Below are 27,798 nucleotides of genomic sequence, written 5' to 3' on the forward strand. Positions count from 1 at the left end.
CCATTTTATTGTCAGAAATTTATTTTTTTCAAACTGAAAAACATGGAGAATTGCAAATTCATCAGTACACATGCTATTACATCAGGCCCGCTGTGACCAGTTTCCAAATTATACAGCACCTTCTAGCTTAAAATATTAACTGTGGGATCAAGGGTAGGTTACTTAAGGAAGCACATATTGGAAGAAGAATGTTTTACAAAAGTTACACTGCAAATTTAAATACTCTGATCATGTGAAATTTCTCAGCCTTTCATGAGCAGATAGAAAATGGTAAGTTTCTGTCCTAGCAATCATTTGGTGGCATTACACTACACTACATTAATTCTGGGGAAGAGACAAGGTCAGTACTAAAGATTCTTTGTAATCAGTGCTAATTCTCTCACTTGGATGTAAATCAAAATAATCATTCACAGCAATAATTTACTAACAGTCAGACCAAGAACTCTTAGATTACATCTGCCTTCTAGGAGTTCTTATGCATTAAAACTGTATTGGTAGTTTACATGATCACATTAACTCTGATTTCTGCAAAAAGCATATGTCTACAAAACAAATGGTGTTAGCACTTCAGTCACGAAATTAAAACTCCTTTAGATGGCAAGTGAGGGATTATAGCTTCTCTGTTTCCCTTTGAACAGAAACATTTAGCACAGTCCAATTGGCATAAATGCAGGAATGATGGATCCAAAAATTCATTGAAGATTTCTAAACAGCACAGTTAGATGTATGCCTACAGGAACACATTGGCACAAACAGTTCTACAACAAAACAAAAAACTGATGCATCTCTCAGGGGTATGTAGAGAACATAGCTTATATCACTAGAATATAAGGTTCAGTTAAAATGTGAAATCAAACGAGAAAACCCAGGTAGGCTAAATGTGCATTAAGCTACTCATTTTATCCAAGCAACAGTTTTTTTCATATCCAGCTGCAACATTCTGCTAAGGTCATAAGTGCCGTATTCATTTTTTTTTTGTACCAATTTCATTGAGGAAGGTTAAACTATTTGCAGCAGTAGAGGCAAAAAGAAGCAAACTAGGTTTTAATTCTTCCATTGCTACTCAGAGCAGAACTGAGTGACTCTCACTGAAAGAACCTGTAATCATTCACTTTCTCGGCTTCTTTACAAAGGAGGGCTGGGGATATTACACAGAAGCCTCTATTATACTGCACTTAGAAACAGGGCCTAGCTAAACATGATACAGTAAATCAAATAAATAAATAAATAAAAATAAATACAAGGAGGAGTTACTTGCTAAATGGAATCTCAGTTCTATCTGGTTCGTATGATACAAGGAAGAGATACGATATATATAGAACAGAGGGAGAAAGAGAATCAGGACTTGGAAAGCCGTGCAGGAATTGGCTGTGAGGAACTTCTTTTTGTGGAGACAGCTGACCCAGTGACTTGCACGGGCCCTTGAAGAGTGAAAGTCATTCACGCTAAAGAGAAAATTAAACCCAATTTTTGCACGTGGAGGCAGTTATCTGTGAGAAAAAATACCTGATCTTAGAAATCAATGGCAACATTTTAAAACTGCACACAAACCTCTTCACAAAAATTATATGGAAGTAGTATTAAAACACCTGAACATGATTTTAAACAGCAGTATTGATGTGAATTGGCAACTTCTGGATATTTTCGCAATAAATATGCTACCAGACCTATTTGACAAAGAATGAGGGAAGATCAAGGACTGATGCCAGAATCACTCTAACTGGCTTTGGATTTTATGGCATTTGATGACCCATGGTATCAAATGGGAAACTCATTTCAATCTCTGACTAATCCAGAACAATGAGTATTTAAGTATTGAGAATGAACTAATTCCATAGGTTACTGGTTCACATTCACTTGCAAATCTGAGTCTGCTTTCATTTCAGCAGAAACCTACTCACGATTAATACATAAGGCAAAAGGTATTTTCAAACTCTGCTAGTGGTTTAAACCATAGAAAAGTAAACCAGGCAATAAAACCTGGAGGTCTACTAGTAGTTTTCATTCTCAGAACGATACATCCAAACAAATGAAAAAAGTAATGAACAATTAAGAAAAACAATACCATGAGACAAGAATGGGGTCATTCAATCAGCATGCCAAATCAAGACACAGCAATCCCTACACTCCTGGCGCAACAAGACATGTGATGTTATGGGCCCATACAGACTTTATAAGGAAAAGCACCTGCAGAAGAGATAAAAACATACCCATCATAATTTGTAAGTGCAGAGGGAATGGCTTCTCAGGAAGAACGAAAGAGAAAGTGGAAGGCACTGGTTGAAAGTTTTAAACTGAGATCTACAAATGGGGAATACCTTTATAAGGACCAAAGTATGTTCAGAAATATATGTGTAAATACAGACATACCAGAACTGAACTACAAAAATCCAGATGGCCACAATTAAAAAAAAAACCTGATCAAACATGCCAGGAAAAGTAGAGCACTATCAAAATTCAGACGGGGCTTTGCTTTCTCCTTTATCTAGGCAGGTAGGTAGATAGGTAAGTTTATTGTAACCACAGGTCATAACATAGGAATGCACCTTTATCTAGCAATATGGCTGTAGGCTTCCCCAGGCAAACAGGGACAAGTTCTGACAGCACACCCACTTTCCTTGCACATGTATGTCCATCGTCATCAGCTCCGGGGAACCAAAATGGATCCCTGGTTTGATCATGAGAATTGTCTGAGTCCCTTATAGCTGGAATGTATCTTGTCCGACAAAATTAAATGTAAATTCTGACTTCAAGCAAAGCAAAGATTTTAATAAACTTTCTGTCATTTAATTCAGGGCAGGTTTTTGTATTACTTCTTACAACTCCAGATGCTTCCTAAGAGTTTGTGTAAAGATATACAGGTAGTCCTCGACTTACAACAGCAACTGGGACCAGCATTTCCATCGCTAAATGATATGGTTGTAAAACGTGACCGCATTGCTTAGCAATGGCAATCCCTGGAGTCCCAGTTACTGTCATTAACCGAATCCCACAGTCATTAGGCGAGGCAACTTCCTGCTGGCTTCCCACAACCAAGTCAGAGGGGAAGGCGGTAGGAAATTGCAAGTCCCAGGCGGCTCGCAAGCAGGCTGGCGGTAGGTAAGTGGCTGCTGCCGGGTGCGTGAGGGTGAGCAAGGGTGGAGGGAGGCATGGCGAGGCTTGGTGAGGGTGCATGAGGGTCAGAGAGGGTGCACAAGTGGCCGGTGTGGTGCGAACACCGAGGGGCTGGGGGAGGGGGCGCAGGCGAGGGAGCCTTACCCCAGTAACTTGCAACCTTCCCTGCCAGTTTCTCCACTGACTTTCTGGAGAAGCTGGCAGGGAAGGTTGCAAATGGCAATCATGTGATTGTGGGGCACTGCAACTGGTCGTAAGTGCAAGTTGGTTGCCACAAGCCCAGATCGTGATCACATGACTGAGGGGTGCTGGGATGGCCAGAACTCTGAGAAGCGGTCATAACCACCATTTGTTCAGCGCTGTCATAACTTTGAATGGCCGCTGAACGAATGGTTGTAAGTCGAGGACTACCTGTATATGGAAAACGCGACATGAATGACAACTAGTGGCATAAGTAAGTAAGTTTTCCATCATAAGACCACGCATGCAGAATATAGCACAACACACAATCTTAGAATATTGAACATATTTTTTTGTTCCTCTGGTTGATTAGATATAGAACCATGTAGAACATTCTACATGGTTCTATATCTAATCTAGCAATCTGTTTTACGTAGTAACTTTTCCTATAATTGATATACAGAATTCCATATTGCAAGATGCAGAGATAGACATTAACTTAGACTAATTAAAAAAGGATTAGGCAAATTCAAAGGAATTTGTCTGCCAATACAGTACCTATTTGCCAATACTCGTCAGCGAAAGCTGACCCTGTACATAATGCCCTGAAGGCAGCCTACCTTCAAATCACAGATGCTAAAAGTTAAATGGCAAAGAAGGATTATCACCTTGTGTCTTGTTTAGGGCATTCCCCAAAACATCTGCCTGCTCCTGCAAGAAAAAGCATGCCGAACTATCAAAAGCTTTTGCCTAATCCAACAAGGGTCAAATTTATATTCCTGCAAAAGTGGATCTTCACTACTCAGTTTGTCTTTCCTTACTTGGCTTCCAGTCACATATATGATATCTGTCCACTTCCCACTAGACATCTTTTATTCAGCCTTCTTTTGTAAGCTTGCACCCTGCAAAAAGTATCTATTGGCCAAAGAAAATTTCTTTGGCCAATAGATACTTTTTGCAGGGGCAAGATATTTTGAGGGAATGAAATCAGATTTCACTCCCTCAAAATATTTATATCAAAGAAAATAGACCCTTCAAAATTCTGGAGCACCGAACTTACGATCAAAATGGTAGAGATAGTTTATTGTCTACTAAGAAAAAAAAAACCATGCTATATTTAATTTTAAGTCCTCCTCTCAAAGACCAATGTTTTGCAAATGATTTACAAATATCTAGCTGTTCTTTTATAAAAGCTGATAATGTTGACAATATAAACATGATCTTAGATAATGTACAGTTAAACCTAATTTGCATATAACCTATTGGCAAAACTATGCAAGATCCCATCCTTTCAACTAGAACAGACTTCTTTAGGTCTGAATATATATTACTGAGGCTCCTCCAACAGACATCACCTACAGTTCTGTATAGAGTATCTGATCCTTTAATGGTCCAGGACTGCAAAATTCCAGAAAACAATTTGTAAGATTCATTAAAAAAATGTGGCATAAGCAGCAATTTTCAGTAAGATTAGAATTTAATTCACTTGTATTCAATTAACTCCTATTTTCTGCTCAGTATGTAAAATTCTGATACATTTCCAGATCTTAGACTAGTAAATAGATTAGTACTTGTATTAATAGGTAGATTCCTTATACTAATCTTAAATTTTCAATCAGAAATCCACAACTTTCTGTCATTCCCAATTACAATCACAAAACTTCCAAATTCTACTTTTCAAGCTCATTCAAATGTTTTTTAAAACTGAATCAACAAGCAGCAAAAGAGGATTTTCTGGAGCAAATTCTGTGTCAAATCACGGAGTAGCTTTTTAAAAAAAGTTAAAGAGTAAGTAAAGCTTAGTAGAATATACAATTCACTTCTGTGTAGAAGAACTAGACATTAAAAAATTGAACAGACCAGAAGTGAAACCTATAAAATCTTAAAATTCTTGATAAAAAATATTTTCAATTTCAGAGATCAAGCTCTCTTCTGACAAAGAATTCTATATTATTAAAAAAAAAAAAGGGGGCTTACTTATCACCAACTTTTTCTGACGCTGAAGAGAACAATGCTGTATCAACTCATGTGGGACTCTGAGTATAAGCTGGAGACTTGCACACATTTGGAAAAAGCATCTCTCAGTCTCTAGGGACAGAGCAATGCTATTGGTTAGGTTTTTTTCCTTTTTTGTTCTATGTGTTTATTTGTTTGCACTAGCTATTTAAAGGCAAATCAGGCAATTCAGACATGCAGTGCAATGATATGTGTAAGAATTATATTAATTTCACTCTATTGCTTTTGATAAGGTTAATGCATAGCAGCAGACGCAGGAAGATAATGGCAATATTTCACATTTGAAGGTTTGTTTTCCAAGGGCAGGATGATGAAACCTATTCTTTCCTTCTAATGCTCTGTCATTCTTTGAAAGAGAAGAGGTAAATATAAGCCCATTTCACCTAACCGAAGTCCCATTAAAAAATGAAATAAATTATTCACCACAAACAAATTCTGTCGACGTTGGGCATTATGTAATGAGGTATAATATTAAGGAGTTTTACTTCACTTCCCCTTTGAGTCACAGTCGAAATCAATTTAACACAGGTAAAAATGTCCAGATGCACTGAATAAGAAAATAGGTCACCAGCACATCTGCACCACAGAATCTAGAGAATAACCCTTTGGCTGAGGTGGCGATATGGCCAATGCCTGGCGTCTCCGACATTAACGTCCAGAAGTTTGTTACCAGACTTGCCTTTAAGGTTATAGCACTGAGTACAAAAATTCTGGTACGAGCAAACGTTTCATTGCTGAAGAGACCGCAAGAATCGCCACAGGTTTGCTTTGCAATTCTGTCTAATGCAAAGACTTCTACTTGCCGCTTTCTTTCAAACATTACTAGCATCCCTGAAAATGAATACCTTCCATTTCGCTACACAAAGCATAAAAGGCCCGAATCCAGTTTAAGCCCAAAACAAGCCTTGCAAATACCACACATCATCAGCTCGTACGTATTTGTATAAATAATACATAACTCAGAATAACGCCCCCCCCCAATCTAAATGTCAAGAGAGAATCTGGGGGAAGAGTAAAACCTCAAGACAGAATCACGGAGTGCGCAGAGCTTTCTTTCTGCTCCAGCCCTATCAACGCCGTGGGATTTCACATAAATGGTCAAATGAAGTTAGATTCTTTCCTAAGCGGCCCACTGTCCATTCCAGGAGCCATATACTGCCACCTGGCAGGGACAGAAGAACAGCTGTCAACAGATGCGACGCCTTAACATGTGGCACGATTTGGACTATACAAATCATAGCAACCTGCATATATTCGGTCAAAATGTATACTCTGAATGTTTTATTTCCTGCAAGATTTCTAACTGTTTAAAGGATGTCAGGATCTTCGAGTACACAAGAAAACCCAAATTTCTTTCTAGCTTCCCAAGTAATAGTGGAAACTATCTACATAGTTACAGGAATTTCTTGTCTACACTACAAGTGTACTCTCTGAATAAAGTCACAAAGCTCAGGGTATTTTGGCAGCTGCTATATTTTGTGAAGCCACAGATCAAGATAATCTTTTGTATGTACACACACGTGCAACTTCACACACACACACACACAAAATACTGGACCCTGGTCTCATCTGACACCATGGCTGCATTCAGAGGTAATACCAAACTATAGTTTAGTACAGGTATGATAAGCAGCAGCTTCAGTAAGCCTTGGTCTTGTAAGTTCCAACTCCTGCACGGAAGATTTCACTTCCTTTTGGTTAACCAGTTTAGAATACTATTTGAACAATAAACTGTAGTCAACCATAAATCACCTTTACAAGCTGTTATTTGAATTTGCTTCAATGAACAATAGCTAAGGTTCACATTTGTCTGGGTCCAACTATCAAAATAAACTCTGTTTGCTATAAAAGGAAGTAAAAGTTTCCAAATTCCTCGCTGCGTACTGAAAGAAGGGACTGGGAAGACTGCCGGCTCAAGACTCTTACAGGCTTATTCACGGAACGTAGCCTTCTGTATGAATAAGCTCAATGGACAACTAAAAGCCACAAACCTCAGTCCAGACGAGGTGCGGGCAAGAACGTTGGCTCCTTCGCATGCAAGTAAAAATGATGTTTTTCTAAAAGCACATTTCACAAGCTTTATTTTTCTTTTAAAATGAAGCCTAGGCTAAGATGCAAGAAACGCTCAAAGACTCTGGCCGGGCCAAACAAAGAGGAGTCTACCAGCAAGCAGGTAATGACTGATGGCACAACCCTGGATTACTTGGCCACTCCTTCATTCACAGTATCAGTCCCAAAAGAACTCACAGCTCTGTAAATGCCACATTCAATAATCCACTACAACTCTTTGCCCCCTTAAAGTATATGGATTTTTGCTGCATTCTGCTTTGGAGGAAATTCTTATATAGAAATGCTACACTGTCATCAATTCAGCAAAGAAATATTCCCATTATAATTATATATATATATATATATATATATCATACTTGTAGATAAATAAATGTACAGTATGCCTTACAAGTTTGGTAACATTTTTAAAATTCTATTCTTAAATGCTTAAAAACTTTGTTATAAACTAACTAGAAATATTTTCCAATGCTCTTTAATGTAAATTGTCTCTTTTTGGTAGATTTGAAAGTTATGATTAAAGCAGCATAGATACAGATAGATAGATATATCCACATCTATTTTCCTCCCTACTTCATTCAGAATGAAAGCATGTGTGCACATGTGTGTTTGGGAGAATCCGGTCAAACCCTTAAGCATGTATGAACTGACCTTTTCAATGAGTTTTATTTGCCATGGTCACAAAGAAAAATCACTGGTTGCTTTATCATGAATTGGGGAATGGAATGAATTCCTTAGTTAACATAAAAAAAGAAATGTGTATGGGGAGGAAGAGGGAGAGCATCAAACAATTTTCATTCTTCCTGCCAACAGGAAGAAAATAGAAAATAGTTTCATTTTTAGAAGCAAGAACCATGTGGAGAAGGCAAGATTGGCCAAATATGAATACTGTACAAATCTAAGCATGTTTACCAACAGGCTGTTTCTTCCTTTACCATAATACTATAATTTCTCTCTTCACCCATTTCATACCTCTACCGCATCTCAGTTTCCTCCTATAATTTTTGCTTCAGCCACTTAAGCTCCACATAATCTATATGGAGCATATATGCCAACTCTTTACTTTTATTCAACATCATTGCTACTAAATACCAATGCAGAACTTATTTTGTAAATCTGAGACACTTATCTGAAATATTTGCTCTCCTGCACATATCCTTTCAGTTACAAACAGAATATTAAGGAACATGAGATGCATATTTCCTGGATTTGGCAAAGAGAAAGAAAAAGGGAGAGAGACAACTTCATATGTGAAATGATATAGAGGTGTAAAGGAAGAGTTTTCATTGCTTACAGGAAATGGGAGATTTGACCCTGCTGAACTGTAGGGGCCTTTTTTTTTGCATGTTTTTCATATAAAAATACCAAACAGGGAGACACAGAAAACCATGATTTCTTCCCCCACTGAGATCCATCTATTTTGATATACAAATATTGCTGTTTCATTAGATCAAGTGCATGGGAGGCAAAGGATGACCTTTGGAGAAAAGCCACTATTTTAAAAATTCATCATTACTAGAAATCAACTTTTCAGTTTTTGCAGCACACACTGAATAAGCAAGAATTGTGACATGTTCTGCACTACCCATATTTCACAACTGAAAATATCATTCAAACACGGCAGAGCTTCACAGTCACTGCCTTCTTTTTCAGTAGCTTAATTACTTAAATATTGTGTCATCTTTAAAATACTGCTCAAAAAGTTGCTAGCCTTATAACAAACAGGCAAGGCCACACATGTTGAAATGGCAAGCCCCCTCCCCCCAATAAAAGCCCTTAAGTAATGGGTCAATTTTTTAAAAGACACATCAAAAGAAAATGAGATAAAATACACTCAGGCATGGTTGGTTATACTACAACAGCCATTCTTCTCAAAAAAGAATTACCTGGGAGATGAGAGTGGGGCACGAAAGAACAAGAACCAATTCCTGACCCCAGGTATCTTATGGAGGTATAACAATTTTGATAAATACAGATGCTGATGCTCTGCATACACCATAGCTAGATCTCTGCAGCCCATAAGACAACAGGATCTGTTGCCAAGAAATGGGAAAAATCTGTTTCTCCCAGTTCACTACTGAATTTTTTTTTTAAAAAGCCCACCCCTCCGAAGTTGTTAATCCCTGAATCAGAGGTTAGTTGACCCAGTTTTTGTTTTCTCCTTTCCAAGGAGATGGAGAAAAATGAGGGAAACTATAAGCACTTTGTTACAGTATTGTATCTTTTCTGTTTTGGCAACCTCTCAGGAGCATCTTTATCCAGTGGCAACATTGCACAACCAGCTACTGGAGCTCACCATCCCAGTGGGGTTTGCTTATCCTACAGAAGATCCCCCTGATCCATTGGGCCCTTGGTCTCAGTCTGGCCCAGTAGTCGATACAGATCCCTGTGCAGTTTCCCCAGCCAGACCAGCTTCTTCCCGAAGAGGAGATTCCTCCTCCGTTTGCCCTCTGGATGTGACGGTGGTCTCAGGAGAGATGCTGTGCGATCCCTCCAGAGGCATGCAGCCAGGGTGATTCTTACGAAAGTGCTGGTTGAGGATAGCCTGGAAGGGGAAGCTCTTCCCACAGACATGGCAGTGAAAAGGCTTGTTTCCTGTATGTTTCCGAATATGATACTCCAGCTGATCCTTGCGGGTATACTTTTTGCCACACATCCGGCAAACAAAAGGTGTGATGCCCATGTGAAGCCGCATGTGACGGTCCAGACTACCCTTCTGGTTGAAGGATTTGGCACAGTAGATACAAGTGAGACGTGGGTTGTAACGAAACCACCGCTCAGATACTTCCTGTTCACGGAGATATTCCACATAGCCGCTTACTCCAACAATGGCTGACTCCTCCACCTAGAGCAGAAACATTATGAAGAAAAACAGGACTTAGCTAATTATGATGATGGACCTTTAAAAGAGAGTTTAGACATCTTTATGGCTGATCAGTAACATCCAGATTTAGAAGCATTATTTCTCAGAATATTAAAGACTAAGGCAAAACAACAAAGACTGTTATGTTCATGCCTTGCATGAAACTTCTGGGAATCATATGCTGATCACTGTAAAAAACAAGATATAGAGCTAGATGGTTTGTACCTTGTTAACAAATGTTATTGCACCTTGGAAAGTTTTAAATTTTAATACTATACATGGAGTTTAAAATATAAAGGATTAAAAAATTTTTGTAACCATGCTCTTTGTAGGCTTGTCCTTGTAGTCTCCCACTTAAGAAAAACCAAGCAACCCCAGCAAATCTTTTTGAGCAGAGAGGGAAAAGTGCTTTATAGTCTATAAGAACCTTGCATGTTCATCTGCTGGATAAAATTAAAAATGTTCAGTCTAATTACGAGGCTCACAGCAATGTGGGACTGCCATGTTCACTGAAACGTCCTGCATTTATCATCCAAACCCCTAAGATAAAATAAAAACTTTTTCCATATCCAAACGCAAAGGGTTTTCTTGTGACTATGGGATGACTACGGTTAAATTTCTAAGATGCTACAGTTTTACTTTTAACATGTTTCTATATCCATCCTGAGCAGACAGGGTTAGGGGACAAGAAACATATAAAGGCTTCATTTTTTAAAGATGTTAACTTCCAGATACATTAGTAGAAGTCTGCTTGGTAGTTCATTGATAAAAGTGTTTGCATACATATAAAAAATCAGTTTATTCATATTCCTTCTCAAAACTCATTTGACCTAGATTCTGAAGTACAGTACTCATACCCTGTTATAATTAATAATAGAACATTTCTCTCTTCCATTCTGGATCAGCCATTCCAACTCACTCCCAACACACAATATCCATTTTTAAATTGTTCATTCTGTTACTTTTCACAACCTCCAAACATACAGACACTTTCCCTCTTCTCTCCCTTTCAATTGCTTATCCTGCCACCTTCTCCAATCGTTCTTGTTGCTCTCCACAAATCGCTACTTGAGGCCCAATGACTCTTCTTCCTACTTATATTCAGTTGTGCCACTGCCTGCTTCACTCTACATTTTTGCCTTGTTACAACTCTAATCTGCCATATAAGACAGAAGCAGTGTGTGTGTGTGTGCATGTGCGTGTATCATGCACATGCTGCAGTAATCTATGGGTTGGTAGATAGTTGTCTTTTTGACTTCCCAGCCTAGGACTGAGAAGATGACTGGCCCAAAGTCACTCAGCTGGGCTTCCATTCCTAAGAAAGAACCAGAACCTGGGTCTTCCCACTCCTAGTCCAGCACCTTAATACTGGTGCAACAAATAAACACAACAACTGCAAAGTGCCTCTCTGTAGCTACTCCTATGAATCATCATCATGATTATCATCACAGGGCTCAGCAAGAGATACCTACCTGGGAACTGGGCTGTTTAGGTTCATCCATCCGCCATGGAGACTCGCTTTTTGACCTGTACCGATCATTTACAGTAACCACACTACCTGAAGGGCTAAATCTGCAGATGGAAAATGAGATTAATAGCTATTGGTGCAGTATATAAATGCTTTGAGGAAAAAGATGAGAAACAGTGGAAATTCTGCTTCATCACTAACTGATAACATGGAGAACAGGGGTTGGACAAAATAGAAAACAAATAGAAATAAATTAAGAAAACCTCAAAACTATAAAAGGTAGCTAGAAGATTTATGAAGTAATTTAATTTCCCAAGCCAGGAAATAAATTAATATAAGAAAAGATGATGACTTTGCCTCAAGCAAATTTGTCAAAACAGAAACATGAGATTTATCTATTACTTGTATGCTGACTACATCTGAGGCACTAAGAAAACTTTAGTTTTTAGAGTTTTTAAAGACTACTTTACCAGTCCTGCTGATGCAAACTTCCCCTTTTACAAGTAACAACAATTCTTATCTTCCAAAAACAGTTGCAGAAGAAGTTAAACAAAAAAACTTAGCAATAAAGATAACAAAATTAAGTTATGTCTGATACACAAGCCACAGATGCCACCTCCTGTACAGAAGAAAGCAAGGGTACTTCTTCAATATTACCTATTCGGGTTTAAGTAGGAACATTCTGTAAACAAAAAGGCTTAATTCAGACTGTACACTAAACTACCCTTAAGAATGCTTAACTATGTTGACTATAGAATTATGTTTTAATAAATCAAGTTCAGTTTTACAAATCATGGCTTGTAGTAACTATTGATTGATATAATATCTGAACTGGCAAATCAGTTATAGCCATTGCTCCAGAAGTTACTATACTTAGGTATGGGAATGCTGAGCAAAAAATAAAACAAACCCGCCCAAAGAAAACAAATACGAAAGGAGAAAATTTAACTGAGTTTTGAGGAGCACAAATGAAAGAAAGGGTTCCAATTTAGTCAGACCAAGCTAGAGACTGGAGATTTTCCTGGTGATGATTCCCAAGCATGCAATTCTCTGTCTTTAGGTAGACAACAATCCTGTGCATCTTTCAAAACCATCATGCAGGGTTTTTTTGGCTATAACTAAAGTTTGAGTTTTTAAAGGATAATATATATTTTTCATTTATTCAGATTTATTTTGGATATATTAAAACTAGTATTTCAAGTCCCAAGCAGAGGGCAGACTATAAACTTATTAAAATGATAAACTGGAAACAAAAATTAGTTTTAGACCAGTACAGCAAAGCAATAAATAACTGTGGGTGCTAGAAAGCCAGAGAAGAAGTCAGTGTGATGTGGTGGTTAAGGTACCAGACTAGGAGCTGGAAGACCCAAGTTCAAGTCCAGCCTCAGCCACGGAAGTTTGCTGGGTGATTTTAGACCAGTCACCCTAACCTACAGGGTTGTTGTTGTGAGAAAAATAGGAGGCAGCAATGCTATGTCTGCTATCTTGAGTACTTGAATGAAAGGTGGGATAGAAATCAATAAATTAAATAAATAACAATAAAGCTAGAGATATACAACTGCTGTTTGTAAGATGTCATCCTTGTATTACAGAAAAAAATTCCTGAAAACAGTCACATGATTTCTCACTGAATATTAGGACTTCCTTCATTATTTTCAAAATTGCTAGTATCCACTGTTCCTGGAGAAGGCCAACTTATCATCATATCTCATCTATCCAATAACAGTACCTACAGAATGCACTGAATGAAGTTCAGCCAGAAGCCAATTAAGTCCTACTTAAAAAGCTCTGTAAATTTTCTTTTTAGAAGATGAAGTCTCATTTCCATACCCAACTTCTTCACTTTCTGAAGTTAATCTACAGACTGCATCCTATCAGTCTTTTTTACATGGTCTGCTCCACTCTGATGTTTTTAGATCATGAGCGTTACACTGCACGAATCATGCTTGAAGTATTTTAACATTTTGTATGTTATCTTTGACACTGCATGAGGTATATTAGTATTAAAAAGCAGTAATAAAGTTCAGTCTTACCTGTCTGTTTCAGTGCTGGTTGGCCTGGCCACTTTTGTTCCTGATGAGCCCAAACTGTAATTTTCCTGTCCCACTGATCCATGGCCTGTTGTATCAATTACCATGGCAGTGACCTCCTCAGCACTGCTCCCATCTTCTCCAGATGGCTGATTTTCTGTCCCCAGCCATTCCTCCAAGTTTTCTGTTTTGATTCGTACTGCTCCAAGGACTTTAACATCATCATCACCCTGCCCACCATGGTCTGCCACTCCTGTCTCCACATACCATTGACCTGCCCTATTAATCCTCAGTATGGGTTCCCGGCTCTCTACATCTGAGCTCTGTTCAATTAACTGAGGACTTGTAGACTCCTCAGGAGGGCTTAGTTCCCGAATGTCCAGAACTGTGCTAACCTGGCCCATACGGCTTCCTTTTGGAGTGCTATGATGAGGACTCAGAGACCGATTTAGAGATGGGGAAGCCCGATGAGATTCTGGAGGCCTTTCTTGATGCTTTGTTCTTGTTTGGCTCAATTCCATTTCAACTTCACCCACATTAATTTTGAAATGAATTCCCTCCAGGATTTGTGTACATTTGTCTATAATATGTTGCATTTGTAGGAAACTGGCTGCTGTCAGGTAACTTATTATATCGGCGAGCTGGAGGCATATTCTCCCAGTGTAGCAAAAAGAAAGGAGCTGCTCAAACACAGTGGGGTTCTTGATAACAGAGATGGAGACTGTGCTCATTTCATTGAGTGACATATGGTCTCGAAAATAAGGTGAGCTAGCAGCCAGTACTACCTTGTGCGCCCTAAAGGCTTGGCCTTGCACATTGACCACAATGTCACACAGCCGGCCCTGCATGCGAAGCTGGTTAAGATGGCTCAAAACAGAGTTGCTGAAATCAGGAATCTCCAACTGAATGTTCCCACTTTTCTCCATGACGGCTCCAGTTGCAGGTGGAGCAACCCTAACGAGGGAAAAATATATCACTGAATTAGAAAGAGCTTCTCCATTTCTCCATTTTTTCTACTGCATGACTTTTAAAAAAAAATCAATTTTCACATGATCAATTTGCATGCGATTTGTGTGAATAGTACATACAAAAGATTAAAATGCTAGTTCCTTTTTAAAACAACTACATAGAAGAATAAAGAATTTGGCAATTGAGTAGTAAATAATCTTTCTTTTTCAAATATTCCCCTTAACAACATTGCCATTGCTCAACATTCCAAGAATAATTATGCTAGCTAACTAACGAAGATAATGTTACTTATTTCATGAATTATGCTGGGATTTTCATCTATTCCTCCAGTAACTGGGGGGAAGATATGAATGTTTTATAGCCTTCTGCAAGGTAGAGCAATAAAGTTATACAAACCCTTTGGCCTAACTTACAGTGTGCTTAATGAAAACAGTACAATGTACATATATTCTTTCCAACCTTTTATATGTAGGATCTAACTTCTGCCATCCTTCCTGATAATCATAGCTCAAAATAAGATGGAAAACTCATAAAAGATTTTAGGGCTAAAGTGGGCAATTTTGCTCATAATGTTGATGGGCTTCTCCAACCTGTGCAGTGATATAAGGCATCTAAGCAGGGACTCAAGGTGCATAAGCTTTGATGTAGCAGAGTACTAATTCTCATCCATCATCATGTCATTGTGGGCAGTCGTGGTAATATACCCTTCACACTCTAATACCCACAGAAATTAATACTAACAGTTAGCATTCATTGAAAATAAAATTATATTTATTTCATATTGAAGAAGAATAAAAAAATTATCTTGTGATAAACTCTGTACCCAGCTTATATTAGTCAAGGTCATAGTTAACACAAGAATGGTATTTTTGTGCATGTACTCAATATGTTTTTCAAAGTTATACAGTAACATCACTGATAAAAAATTTGTATCTTCCATATGCAGATGGATTTTAGTTTCCAACCAGGTGATGATACTCCTGCTAGTTATGCTGATTCAGGAAAAAAACCTCAGAAGACATGAGAATGGGTTCCTTTATGAATATTGCAAAGATGTATGGATACGGAAACAGCTTATGCTGAGAAAACATTATGGATGTATCAGCAAGAACTAGAAAAGGATAAGCTTAAAGAATTGGGGGGATAGATAAGAACTCTTATTCATTTGCCACCTTCAAAACAAGATGCAATGTATTGTACCTTATTTAATGTGTGCACTGTAATGATGATCAGTAATCCTATATTTTTCAGACAAGAAATTCAGCTTAAGTGTCCTTAGATTCACTCTTAATTATTTACTTAATATATTTATATTACCTTTCCAATATTTCTTCTGCAATGAACAGATACTGTTGGAACTCCTGTATTTTCAATCATGGCAAAAGAGGGGATCTGGCATGCTCAACTTGTGATAAAAGGGTTAGAAAACATCAGATTCCTTTTTCTATGCAATTATTAGCAACAAAACGCTCTTTATAGCCTTCTTTTATCTAATAGTATTCTCCACCTACTTCTATTTTTCAATAGTTCTTTTCCTTCTCTTATGAAAGAAAAAGGGATCGTGGTACCATTCATCTTGGATTGGTGTCCAATTCTGAACCTATTAATTATCTGAGTGACACCGAATACTCAGTATTCACTTTGAATTATGTTGCCTTACTATACAGTTCAGAAATTATGATATAATATCCCATAATTTGAAGTTAATTTTATGACCTTTGAACATGAACTTTTAGATTTATACAGAATTAAAGGAACCTGACATGTTTTAGAATTCTTTATTTCTATTACAAAAAGGAACATCCATTTGCTGTATTTTATTGTACTAGTCCATTGCAGGGAACACTTTTAGAATTACTAATAATATAGTAGTAAAATAAGCAAACTTCAATCAATCTAAAAGGCAGGTAACTGTCAGCAATAATTCTATGCAGACTGCTATGCACAATTTGTAGAAACACAATGAAAATTTTCTAGCTAACAAGATGTGTAAACAGCTCATGAATCCACAGTACAAATCCTGAGCAAAGGCTCCTAAATGTATAGAATAGCTTTTCCATTTTGCTCTGTATCTACAATCTATGAAACCTCACTAGATCAAATTCGTTACAAAGATAAACTTTTTTTAAAAAAATAGAAACATTCTGTCATAAGATAGAAGTTAAAAAGCGTATTATTTATTTGGCTTTCTAATTTTAGGAGGCTAGTTTAAATATTTAACATAATTCAAAATTTAAAAAAGGAAAATGTGAAATTTAAAATCCTTTCATCTGATCTTTCTTTTCTTCATCTAGATCTGCTCCCATATCCTGATTCCAGATCTATATTCAGATCTCCAATGATAAGACAAGCCCAAGTAAAACAACAGAATTCCATCCAGTCCAGCTTGTGGCTAATCAGATGCTTTCATTAAGGCAATATGGCTGATGCTTCAGTTACTATTCAATAGTACACTACAGTATTTACACTATTTCTACATCTGTTGAAATTGGTAAGTTTCTCCATGAACATTACCTTCATAAATCCATTTACGCCATCTTTATATCTCATAGCAATTCATTCCATGTAACAATATATTTTATTTACATGCAGAATTATTGTTCTGGCTTGTCCTAAACCTACTGCTAATCTGTAACTGTGGTTGGCTTTATGTTAATTAAATGGAAAAAATAATTTCCAACATTCCAAGCAATTGGAGAAATAAACTTCTCAGCTTTTTCAAGAGAAGTCAGATGATTCCACTTTCTCCACACCACACATAATTTTAATGAAGTTCTATAACATCTCTCCTCACAAACAACAATACATACAGATTTAAGAGTAAACCGTGATGAATTTATTTTGGAGTACTTCCAAAGAGGCATGCAGACGATCAGACTACAAGACAGCATTTAATCCTCCTTCCAACTTTCTGCTTCCTAAACCTCTCTCACTACAGGTATACCCAACTCCTTTCTTAGAACCAAATACTCCTGTACAGATTACAACGTAACAAAACACTTAGTACGTTAACAAAAAGTACCTGAAGAGGACAGTTAATTAAAATAACAAAATTGAGGGAAGAATGTATGGGTGAATTAAAAGGAGAGTACAGTAACTGCAAATTGACAGACTTCGCCTGATTTGGAGGAGGGTGCAAAAGATTAAGGAAGAGGAGGACACGCAACCTTGTACACAGAAATATCTTTTAGGAGGAGCAAACTCCGTTGCTAAGGAACAGAAGGGGAGAAGTGAGGCTAGAAATTCGGGGGGCATGCAGAATCCACTCCTTCCTTTTAGAAGGCACCCCAGAATGACTGTCCTCGAGTGCGCCTGAGGGGAGGAAGAAATGAGAGATACCAACTCTCCCAAGCTCCTTCCCTTTCCCGAGGGGACCGAAATACATCGCCTACGTACCTCCAAGGGGGGGGTGGGACGAGCCCGAACACCCTTCCGGAAGCGAACCCCCAGAAGAGAAACGCCCCGGAAGTACATAACCCCCCTTCGTCTTCGTTGATTGACTTGCTTTTCCCCCCTGCTCCACTGAAACAATCTTCGCGTCAGGTAGCCACACCCACAGGAATGAGCCCACCACGGAGAGGGTGGAACCTGCGCCTCGCGGACTGCCTGGGTACTTGTGGCGCTGAAGTGGAGGGGGAAGGGAGAAGTGGGGATTGCTGTGGGTAAAGAATCATTTTTTTCTAGGGAGTGGTAACGGGGGGGAGGAGCTATGCAAAGAAGCGCGCTCGTCACGTGACCCTAAGTTCCGCACACCGTCTATAAAGTGGATGGCTGCGGCCCGCGCTTTCTCTTTTGGATTCTGCCTTCGGCGGGTTGGTTGTAGCCGTGAGTATGGTGAAAATTTTTTATTTTCCGCTTTGCTACTTTCCATAGAGGGAATTGGGTCTTTAGAATGTAGTGTTGAACGTGGATGGGCTGGAGGAGGCACGGATGGCGTTGGATTTTCGTATGCTTTCCCTTTTTGCCATACAGATTTTTTTTCTGCTGGGCGCTGAGCACAGATGGCGCTCCAGTAACGGCTCAATGGAGTAGCCTTTCCAGATGGGCCTCGTGGTTGAGAGAAGTGTAAAACTGATCTTATCAAAAAGCTGAAACTTAGTAAAAAAAAAAAAAACCTCTCCTTATTAAGTAGGCGTGCACGCTTTTGCGTTACCTCGAACTGCTCTGTTGGCCAGAGATTAAATTCAAAAAGGGAACGAGCAGAAGCTTGGTGTGGTAAAAGGTCCAGGCCTCTCGTTCTTGAACAACTTCAGATGGATCTGAAGTCCGTGATCAGGTTTGCCGCAGATGCTGATAGCGATCTCTGATAAACTATTGGAAGCTGTTTATATCTTAAAATTAAATGATTTGCGGATATTTACTGCAAAACATGGATTTAATTATATTGCAAAACAACTTGTAGAGAGACCTTCGGAGTAACATCCTAAGAAAGATGTACTTGCTTTTGTACCTGCAAATGATGATAAATTACGTTGGTAGGGACATCTGAGCCTGTGATGAATGCCAACATTTCTGAGCAGGATCAGAAGCTTAGTTTAGGTGTATTAATTACATGTCTCCAACTAACTTGAAAACTTCTGTTCTGGTTCCCCCAAACTTTAAAGCTACTGGATGTAATTCTAAAATGGAAATTGAATAAATGGAGTTTTTCCTAGTAATGGGAAAAGATTAAAAATCCAATTATTTCTGATTTTTTTCCTATAAACAGTCTTCTCCAGCCTCATGTCCACTGTACTTTTTATGCCTAACCACTTCTGATGGCACCAGTTTCTAATTTTGATGGAATGTTTTGAACATAATCTACTCCCAGCCCGAGACACTTCTTAGGTGAGGAAGTTGAGGGAGGGGAAAGACTTCTTCAATTTAGATTTGTATTCAGCTTTTTCAGATGGAATCATCACTAATGGCTGTCTTCAACCAATGATTTGTTTGACATGGCCTTCTAGAAATGGCTAGTAAAGAGGTATGTGTGGTTGAGGTAGCCTAGAAAGCATCAAAATGTTGATCAGTTGGCAGAGGGAAAACAACATGGATAGAAAAGTAGATGAGGGAAACCTCACGTTCCAATTATGTATTCCATAATTCATAAGGAGAAGCTGCTGAAATATGTCTGACCTGTGAGTCATCTCATAACTCATCCCAAAACTTCACATAGGAGAATCCTGGTTTTATTTAGTGTGAAACACTTGATAGTTAGAGGTACATCTGCAAATTTTGAATTATTCGTCTTCCTACTGAAAGTGACAGTGAGGTGGCTTATGTCAGCCCTGATAGGCAATTCACACTGATGGTGCAAGTCAAAAATCACATTGTGGCAAGGAACAAATGCAGTGATGTTTGAGGCATCCTCTACTACATTTAGTTGGATTGAAGGTGAGAGGAACTTAAGTTGTAGGCTAAGCTAAGAGTTTTATACAGCAGGCCTCATTGTTGGCAATATAATTAAAGTTAAAGCTGCGAGTCAAAAGTGAGATTGCTAAAGATTCCCAATCAAAATACTGCCAACCCTCATTATATGTCTGTTTTGTTTTAAAAATAGTTCTTGTCTGATAAACGCCTATTTCCTTTGTAGATGCAAAATCTCAAGCCCGTGCTGTCTATAAAGGTATGTTTCTGTTCTTGTGATACATGCAGAATGCTAAGTAGATGAATAAATAATACCTTTGGTTGTGCCTGTGTGCCATAATGATGATGCTTATTTGCTACTCTTGACAAAATAATGATGAGGATGCTTAACCACCTTTGTTTCAAACTGAGGCACAATCTATGGTCAAAAGCATCTTCATCCCCTTAATAATTTTGAATGGACGCTAAAACATTTGCTGTTTTCCTTATAGGGATTCACAAGTGATTCTGTGCTCATGGAACATGGATTGGTAAGTCCTAAGATTTAAATAGTCTTTTAAGTTTTTTTGTCCAAGGAAGGATGCATGTGATGAAAACATAGTTCAGCAGATAAGCTGTGATGAACTCTCTTGTCTTTCGCTCCTATCTGATGCATCCTTTTATAAATTAAGGTGGTCTGTTCCCAGATTGATACAGATAGGCCTACTCCTAGTGACTGTACATTAAAAACCACTTTTATCTCAACACTAACTTGGTAGCTAATTAACGTTTTTTATATTTCTGATAAACATGACCATATGGAAAATGGTACCTTAAGTTTTCATTGTGTTCGCTTATCTTTGATCTGAACTTAGTTTGAAATAAATTCTCTCCCCCCCCCCTAAGATAACTACATTCAGGTTGTAAATCCTAGTGACTAAACTGAACATCTCTTACAGGTTCTGTATTTGCGAATATGAGAATGCTGCCCATTGATTTGCTGACCTTCAGGTTCTCTAATATGGATCAGCTTTAGATGATCAGACATGTAAGTTGTAAAGACAAAAATATTATGATCTACTATAAGATTTTTCTGCATGACAGGGCAGTACCTTAAGAATAGTGCCAATGTTACCAAGGGATTCTTGGGTATTCTCACAATGTCAGTTTTTTATTTATGATGAGTTCTTACTTAGAATGGTTCTCTATTTACAAGTTCACGTTTGCATTTTTCTACAGTCAAACACCCAAGTTTTGTTAACAATCTTTGTTGGGCATCCTTTTGAGTATCAAGTCAAAATTATTGCTAGGTACTTATTTATTTAATAAACTTGTACACTGCCTGACTCCCAGTGACTTTGTGCAGTTCACAAGTGAAAAACACAGAAGAAGAAAAAAAGCAATAACGAACAAATGGTAAGACCAGGCAGCAACAAAAAATGTCCACTCTTATGAAGGGACTATACCCCATCCTCGCCAAAGGCCTGGGTGAAGAATCTGTTCTTTAAGGCCATCCAAAACACTAGCAGGATGGGGGCCATTTGGTTCCTGTGATTTATGCATATTGCATCTTTTGCCTTTTTAAGGTTGTGCTGGATTCTGTTCAATGATTTGCTTTGTAATTGTGACATTTGAGCTCTGTTGCTTAGAGATGCAAAGCAAATTTGCTGGTGTAAGCATTCTAATTAGGTCCATTCATCTTTATTTGTCTGCAACTGCTAATGTTTAAATAATTGGATTGAGAGCAAAAAGAACAAGTAAATCTACTGTATATGATGCTGAATCAGGTCGCTGATACATATGAGGATAAATTGCATATACACTGATGCAGTAGATCACAGCAAGGTTTTGGAGGAAAAAACCTGATCTGTGAAAGAACATAGGTTAATGGCTAAAAAAATAATTGTCTCTTTATAGGTCTTAATGACTGAGCTGTGCTTCTGAAGAACCACAAGAAAAGGTGAGTTGAAATACAGAAAGTTGATTGACTGAACAATATTATAAAACCTTTAAGAATATTCTTTTTTTTAGCACTTTTACATATATTTTAGTTCAAGGATGAGAAACTATTTTTATCTAAACTTTTGTGAAATATTTGTCCTGTAAATTCCAAATATACCTCTAAGGAGGAACTTGGGCAGTACTGTATATCCCCTCACTAGGACTAAATTAGCAGCCTGCATTTCTACTAAGGACTCTCTTAGGGAAGATTTAGGAAGGGTGGGCAAGCATATTGGGGATATCCTGTGAATTCAAGCAGGCTGCCCCCCAGATTTGAATTCAGGAGCGGTGCATTTGAATTCAAGAGTGGTGGCTAAGAGGAGGTGGGCAAACGAAGGCACTGAGATTGATACGTAGGCCAGCAGTAGGAAAAGTGACATACAGGGGTTAGATTTCTCTATGAAGTAAATGCAAAAATCTTAAGTAGGGCCTACTGAAGGAACTTCTGTTACAAGCCTTCATATGGCAGAAGTTCCTTCAGTAGGCCCTACATAAGCTCTGGTAAAGGTCTTACCCATCTGCAGATTTTAGTTTTGTTTTCATGGCTGCTATTCTTACAATCCTAGTGGTAACCATAAAAATGATGTATACCAGTGTAAATTGTGAGGATTAGAATAATAATGAAGTGACACTGCCCTGTTTTCCCATTCTGACCCTGCCTAATTTCTCTGGCAAACTGAATGTTGAATATGGCACCCAGTTACTACCTGTAAGAATTCCCCAAGTCTCCCAGGGGAAGATTTGAACAGTATATTCTGGAAATGTGCATTCATGTAGCTGATTTCTTTTATGTGTTAATTAAAACATACCTAATAAATTTGCTGTTGCTTAAGCATTTAATGCTGTCAGCCTGTGTGATGAGAAGCTAATAAACTGACTTTAAAAATGGAGGTCTGTAATTAGCTCTACCTGACTTTGGGCATCTACTTGCATCTTCCATGACTTAAAATTCATTTTCTCTGGGCTATCATAAACACTTCCTTCTCTTTAGGACTTGGGTTGACACTGAGGAGCTTTTTAAGAGTAAAGCTGCTGACAATGGTAAGCTATTACTGATACCAACTTAACTCCATGGAACTTACTGCAAACAATCTCATAGTGTTTTGCAAATAGGATGTCCTTAAAAATGGTATATTAATCTTTAATAATACTATTTTAATAAATACCAAAGTGTATATTTGAATAGATACCCTAAAGAACGAAGTACAGAAGTTTATTCTGTTTGGCATAGAGCTCTGAAAACAAACATCCAATGGCATATCCTTTACCCTTCTTTTTTGGTTATTGTTTAACTTTCCTGAGTTTGGCTATCTATTCCAGCCAGAAAAAGTTTAAGACCTAGAAGGACTAGGGATCTAGTCCATGAAATTGCTGTGGAGCTACTGCTATCCCCATCAAGACTGATTTGTTAATAAAACTGGCAAAGTTCAAAAAGATAATGGAATACCTAAACTGAAATGTGGGTGAAATGTACTGAAAAACACTGCAAAGTTACCTTGTTTTTGTAATACTAAATTTCTAATGTGTCTAGTTTTGTGTTGTTCGCATATATGAGTGGGGATTTTTTTTTTATATTAACTAGGTTCTGAGGATGGAATTTACTAGGTTGAGGTAAGATACTAGTTTTCATTTATTCCATGTTAATAGTTTAAAGCTTTTTTATCAACTTGTAACCAATGATGAAATTAGATTCTGCCAGATGAATACTCATGATATTAGCATCAATCCGTTCCACTTCTTCTGAGGTTACGTTGTTCAGTTCTCCTATAATTTAGGCATTCTGAGAGAGGTAATTACTTTCCAAGCTCATCGCTTGAACTTACTGATGTATATTATAAATGTATAATTACTTTCCCCATCTCTCTAAAGAACCTAAGATTGCAAATGGGCTATTTGTGTTCATGCTGCATCTATAGCAATGTATAATTCTACACATCATATTTTAAGTTTGGTTGTTTTCCACCAGAAAGGAGGTTTCCCCACTCAATGTTGGAACAAAAATTATAAAGAAATTAACACTGAAAATATTGGCCAATATTTTTGAGTCTTTTTCTGCAGTTTTATAACAAATATTTTTGTTTTCCAAAAGCTGTTAGAAGTTGACTGTTCTACATGACTCGATCCCTTGAACGAGGTTAGTAAATTATTTTTGTAATCTTAATTATTCAGTCTTGAAACTTGATGCTAAAATTATGGGTGAATGACTTGCAGGCTGGATGTTGTATACTCCTTTTATACTACTGTAATGTCTTCCCTACAAATTTCACCATGTCAAGTTTCATGACAAAGTATTAAAGATGGGATGAACGTTGACTAAAACCTGGCATGATGCCTTAATTTAAGGATGACCCCTCCCAAAAAAAACCCCATTGAAATATTCCTGCACCAGAAATAGCAGCCCTTGGATGATATCAATTAACTCCTCACTGAGACTACTCAGTTCTTCAAACATAATTTTTTAAGAAGTATTGGAACGTACACACCTCACCCCTGCCAATAAAAGAGTTACTGTTTCCAAAAAATTGTGACCTACATTAGAAGAGGGGGTAATAACTAGATTTGCCACCTGTTCTGTTTTCTGTCTTCTGAAATAAAACATACCATCCAAAATTAGCTTGATTTTGTTGGGAAAAGCCAATGATGTTTTAAGAGTAGTGGACAGAAAGTTTTCTGAGAAATTAAAACACTGAGGCTTTATGTCACTGATAATGAATGGTAGACAGGTCATGGTACCATAACTTACCCAAAAACTGGAATCGAATGAATTGCTAGTAGGATACAATTTTTACATATATTTACATATCTTTTGTGCAATTACACAAGCTGATGGCTTACAATATTTTTATTTCAGATTAGTTTATGTAAAGTAAGGATCAACCATGTTTTGTTTTGTTTTTTTGAAAACAGCAGCAGCTGATAAATAGAAAAATAGTTTGGACTTCACAATATATTGGTAAGCTCATACTTTAAAGGGATGTAAGGGGGTGTTAGATTTCCAAATGAGGCAGCTTGTAGAAACTCCTGATCCTCTGAGCATGCTTCATGTTAAAATGTATTTACTTTGTACTGTTAATGATGACATTGTGAAAGACAATGGGAATCTCTCTGAAGAGTAGTGAAGATAAATTTTTACTGAGACAGTACAAAATAATGTGTAGTACATAGTAACTATGTAGTATTATATATAAAACCAGCAGAAGAACTTGCCTGGTTCTTGAAGTAAGTGCTAAGTGTTCCAGTTTGAAACTTTTAAAGGCACCAAGTGGTTGAGTCCAGACTATGTTTGATTCTGGCTTACTGAATAACCACAGTTTGCTAGGTTGGCAAAACAATAATAAAACATTTGCATGATACTTGAATGTTGTATTTTAAATCATTAGTAATAGAGATGTCTAGCAAAACACTTAAGAGGCAGAGTATTTATAAGAATTACAGCAGATGGAATAGTGGTCTTTTGTTCCTCTCTGATGTATCTGCCTATGTAGCTCAGGGTAACTGGATTCCATTCATTTGTTCTGCCGTGAGTGATAAATCTTAAAGAAAATATTGGCTTCAAAGGAAAAGTTGCAGAATGACCTATCCCAAGTACAAAGTAAGAATTCCAAGCATTCTAGAAGGACTTTGAACTGGAAACGGCTATGAGTCTGGAAGCAGGCCTCTTTCTCAACTGAAACAGCTTCACATCTTGCAATAGGATGTTTCACAAAATATGGCCCTTGAAGTATTACAAAATAGCAGGATGTACTAGTGACTTAGAGTTGTGTGTAAATGTTCTTATTAGCACCTTTGAGTTAGATATTTATAAGTTTGTTTTTTCCTTTTACGCCCTGCAGTTCCTTAGTGCCAGAGCTGGAATAGGTTGTGGATGAGAACATCGGTCACTGTTTGGTGTTTTGTTTTCACATTCTTGCCTCTCCACCCATTATTAAAGCCCTGTGAGAATTAGTTGCACCAGAACTTAAAAATTGTGATATCTGGATGAAATTAAACTGGTATTAGGGTATCCCCACCATATTTCTAATGGATGGCAGAGGCTACTGAAGCTGTATGGCTGCCTGATGGCTTTGTTTTTCTATGATTCCTGCTAAAGCTTTTCCAACAGGATTGGTCCTTGTTTTTAGCAAAATAACAGCTATAGGGAGACTTGCAGTTTTGTGGAGCCATAATAAATTCGCTTGCGGCCACAGCTCAACCAGCTGTGGAAGAAATACGCAGGTGAAAAACCAATTTTGTGCAACAGTTAGAAATAGAAAATTAAAATTAATTCAGAAACTAACCCACAAGAACTGTAGAAACAGATTATTCTCATGAATTGTGATTTGGCCCATATTCTCTGGTTAGGCGGTTTCATTTCTCCTACTAGGTATATTAATGCCTGTGTTTGATCTTCTAGGTAGCTAATGAACTGACATTTGGCTTCCAAGGTATGTACCAGTTTATCAAAGTGCTTGTTTTCTTGAGAATGGTGAAATGATGATACCCTAATCTTGAACTCTCTCTCTGAATATGTGATGGAATATCCAAGATCTGACCCATTCACATTTTAGAATTTCGTGTGTCCTTAAACGGGGAATATATTGGGTTGACTCCTTTTTTTTTTCCCATTCCAGATCTGAGAAGCTATCCAGAAATTATTAATCTCAAATATATTGGAAGACGTTTCAGAATCTAAACTAGATGTCATCAGGATAATAAAACAATTCAATAAGTTGTACCTGCTATTGTTTGTTTTCGTACAGTAAGGCAGAAATGAATACTCTCCCAGGGATAGACACACAGGACACACCCAGTAAAAAAAAGAGACCCCCCCCCAAAGAGGTGGTGATGGAAAGCATGCTGAACTCCGTTCATGGAGGCACAACACAATGCAACGCATGCACCTCCCCCCCGAAGGTGCATTATATACATACCACCCCAATGTGGGGCAGTGCATCTGATATTAGGTTAAATCCCATTGTTCCTTTTGATTTTCAAAAATTTCAGCTGCTTCTACATTTCCCAGAGGTCCTCCTAGCAGTGGTTCTTTCAGTGTAAGGCCTGTAGGAATTAGGGGCCTTGCAAGAACAGAAAAGCAGCAGCTTTGTTTGGCAACTCTGGAAAAGATGTAATACACACCAGTGGAAGGCCCAAATGTTTAGTGATAGGTTCAGTGAAACTAGACAAGTAAGAGCTGCTCAGATGTAAATTTTTGGAAAATGCGTAGCAAGCAAGCAAACCTAGGAATCTAAAATCAGTCTAATCAGTCTATGGATATAATTGGGGGTTTTATTTAGGTAAAAATAAAGTCAAAGCCAAATTAGAGAGGAATAAACAAGTTGAAACTACTTTATTTCTACTTTTATGTTAATTCTTTTATTCTACTTTATATTCACCATTTGCCACACTGTAGAATTCTTGCTATCTGATCAAGCTTAGTAAATTGGGAGAAAGCTTCCATGACTGGCTATATTACTAGCTTAAAACCCTGAAATTCCTCCAGTTAGGTTTCACATAACCACTGCTTTTTTAAAATAAAACAATGCTCTCCTAGGAGCAGTTTTTGGTGCTGGAGCCAGTCGTACTTGGTGAAAGGTCCCCTGTGCAAGCACTCAGTCACGTCTGACCCTTTGGGGGGATGCCACTTTCGCGACGTTTTCTTGGCAGACTAGTGGGGTGGTTTGCCATTGCCTTCCCCAGTCACCTTCCCCAGCGAGCTGGGCACTCGTTTTACCAACCTGGGAAGGATAGAAGGCTAAGTCAACCTAAGCCAGCTACCTGAGAATCCA

At 37.9% G+C, this 27,798-nt stretch overlaps 1 protein-coding gene, 1 long non-coding RNA gene and 6 other non-coding genes across 10 annotated transcripts in view; 7 read left to right on the plus strand and 1 right to left on the minus strand.

The window, feature by feature from the left end:
* LOC134493752 (uncharacterized) overlaps positions 1-26,747 on the plus strand; it is a 101,006-nt gene extending 74,259 nt beyond the window's left edge. The window contains exons 1-11 of one of the 3 annotated variants that reach the window (XR_010067601.1): positions 18,518-18,532; positions 20,280-20,312; positions 20,545-20,583; positions 20,992-21,080; positions 21,950-21,992; positions 23,025-23,074; positions 23,616-23,644; positions 24,123-24,167; positions 24,941-24,986; positions 26,427-26,457; positions 26,644-26,747. This is a non-coding gene — a long non-coding RNA (uncharacterized LOC134493752). Of the gene's footprint in view, positions 1-18,517; positions 18,533-19,519; positions 19,535-20,279; positions 20,313-20,544; positions 20,584-20,991; positions 21,081-21,949; positions 21,993-23,024; positions 23,075-23,615; positions 23,645-24,122; positions 24,168-24,940; positions 24,987-26,426; positions 26,458-26,643 lie in introns of those variants that run through there. The other 2 variants (XR_010067602.1, XR_010067603.1) reach the window with 2 other exon arrangements.
* On the minus strand, positions 7,837-14,682 carry ZBTB37 (zinc finger and BTB domain containing 37). Its single transcript, XM_063300173.1, has 3 exons — positions 13,742-14,682; positions 11,713-11,812; positions 7,837-10,222 (listed from the first exon to the last, which is right to left on the minus strand). The coding sequence occupies exons 1-3, from the start codon at positions 14,662-14,664 to the stop codon at positions 9,734-9,736; spliced, it is 1,512 nt and encodes a 503-aa protein (XP_063156243.1). The 5' UTR covers positions 14,665-14,682; the 3' UTR covers positions 7,837-9,733.
* Positions 19,153-19,232, plus strand: LOC134495050 (small nucleolar RNA SNORD74). The gene has a single exon (XR_010067747.1). It is a non-coding gene; the product is annotated as a small nucleolar RNA SNORD74 (small nucleolar RNA).
* Positions 20,631-20,711, plus strand: LOC134495053 (small nucleolar RNA snR60/Z15/Z230/Z193/J17). Its single transcript, XR_010067749.1, has one exon. It is a non-coding gene; the product is annotated as a small nucleolar RNA snR60/Z15/Z230/Z193/J17 (small nucleolar RNA).
* On the plus strand, positions 22,883-22,948 carry LOC134495051 (small nucleolar RNA SNORD44). The gene has a single exon (XR_010067748.1). It is a non-coding gene; the product is annotated as a small nucleolar RNA SNORD44 (small nucleolar RNA).
* On the plus strand, positions 23,705-23,781 carry LOC134495049 (small nucleolar RNA SNORD47). The gene has a single exon (XR_010067746.1). It is a non-coding gene; the product is annotated as a small nucleolar RNA SNORD47 (small nucleolar RNA).
* Positions 24,666-24,727, plus strand: LOC134495060 (small nucleolar RNA SNORD75). Its single transcript, XR_010067756.1, has one exon. It is a non-coding gene; the product is annotated as a small nucleolar RNA SNORD75 (small nucleolar RNA).
* LOC134495105 (small nucleolar RNA SNORD79) lies at positions 25,098-25,176 on the plus strand. The gene has a single exon (XR_010067781.1). It is a non-coding gene; the product is annotated as a small nucleolar RNA SNORD79 (small nucleolar RNA).
* Positions 26,748-27,798: the final 1,051 nt, after the last annotated feature.

Source organism: Candoia aspera, chromosome 3, assembly GCF_035149785.1.
Source record: "Candoia aspera isolate rCanAsp1 chromosome 3, rCanAsp1.hap2, whole genome shotgun sequence".
NCBI classification, from domain to species: Eukaryota; Metazoa; Chordata; class Lepidosauria; order Squamata; family Boidae; genus Candoia; species Candoia aspera.

Bases quoted from the DNA above. Each gene is read 5' to 3' on its own strand.
- ZBTB37 (XM_063300173.1), bottom strand. From the start codon at position 14,664: ATGGAGAAAAGTGGGAACATTCAGTTGGAGATTCCTGATTTCAGCAAC. The intron at 11,813-13,741 runs GTAAGACTGAAC...TTCCATCTGCAG, and splicing joins ACCAGCACTGAAACAGACAG to ATTTAGCCCTTCAGGTAGTG. The intron at 10,223-11,712 runs GTAGGTATCTCT...TTTCTGCTCTAG, and splicing joins CTAAACAGCCCAGTTCCCAG to GTGGAGGAGTCAGCCATTGT.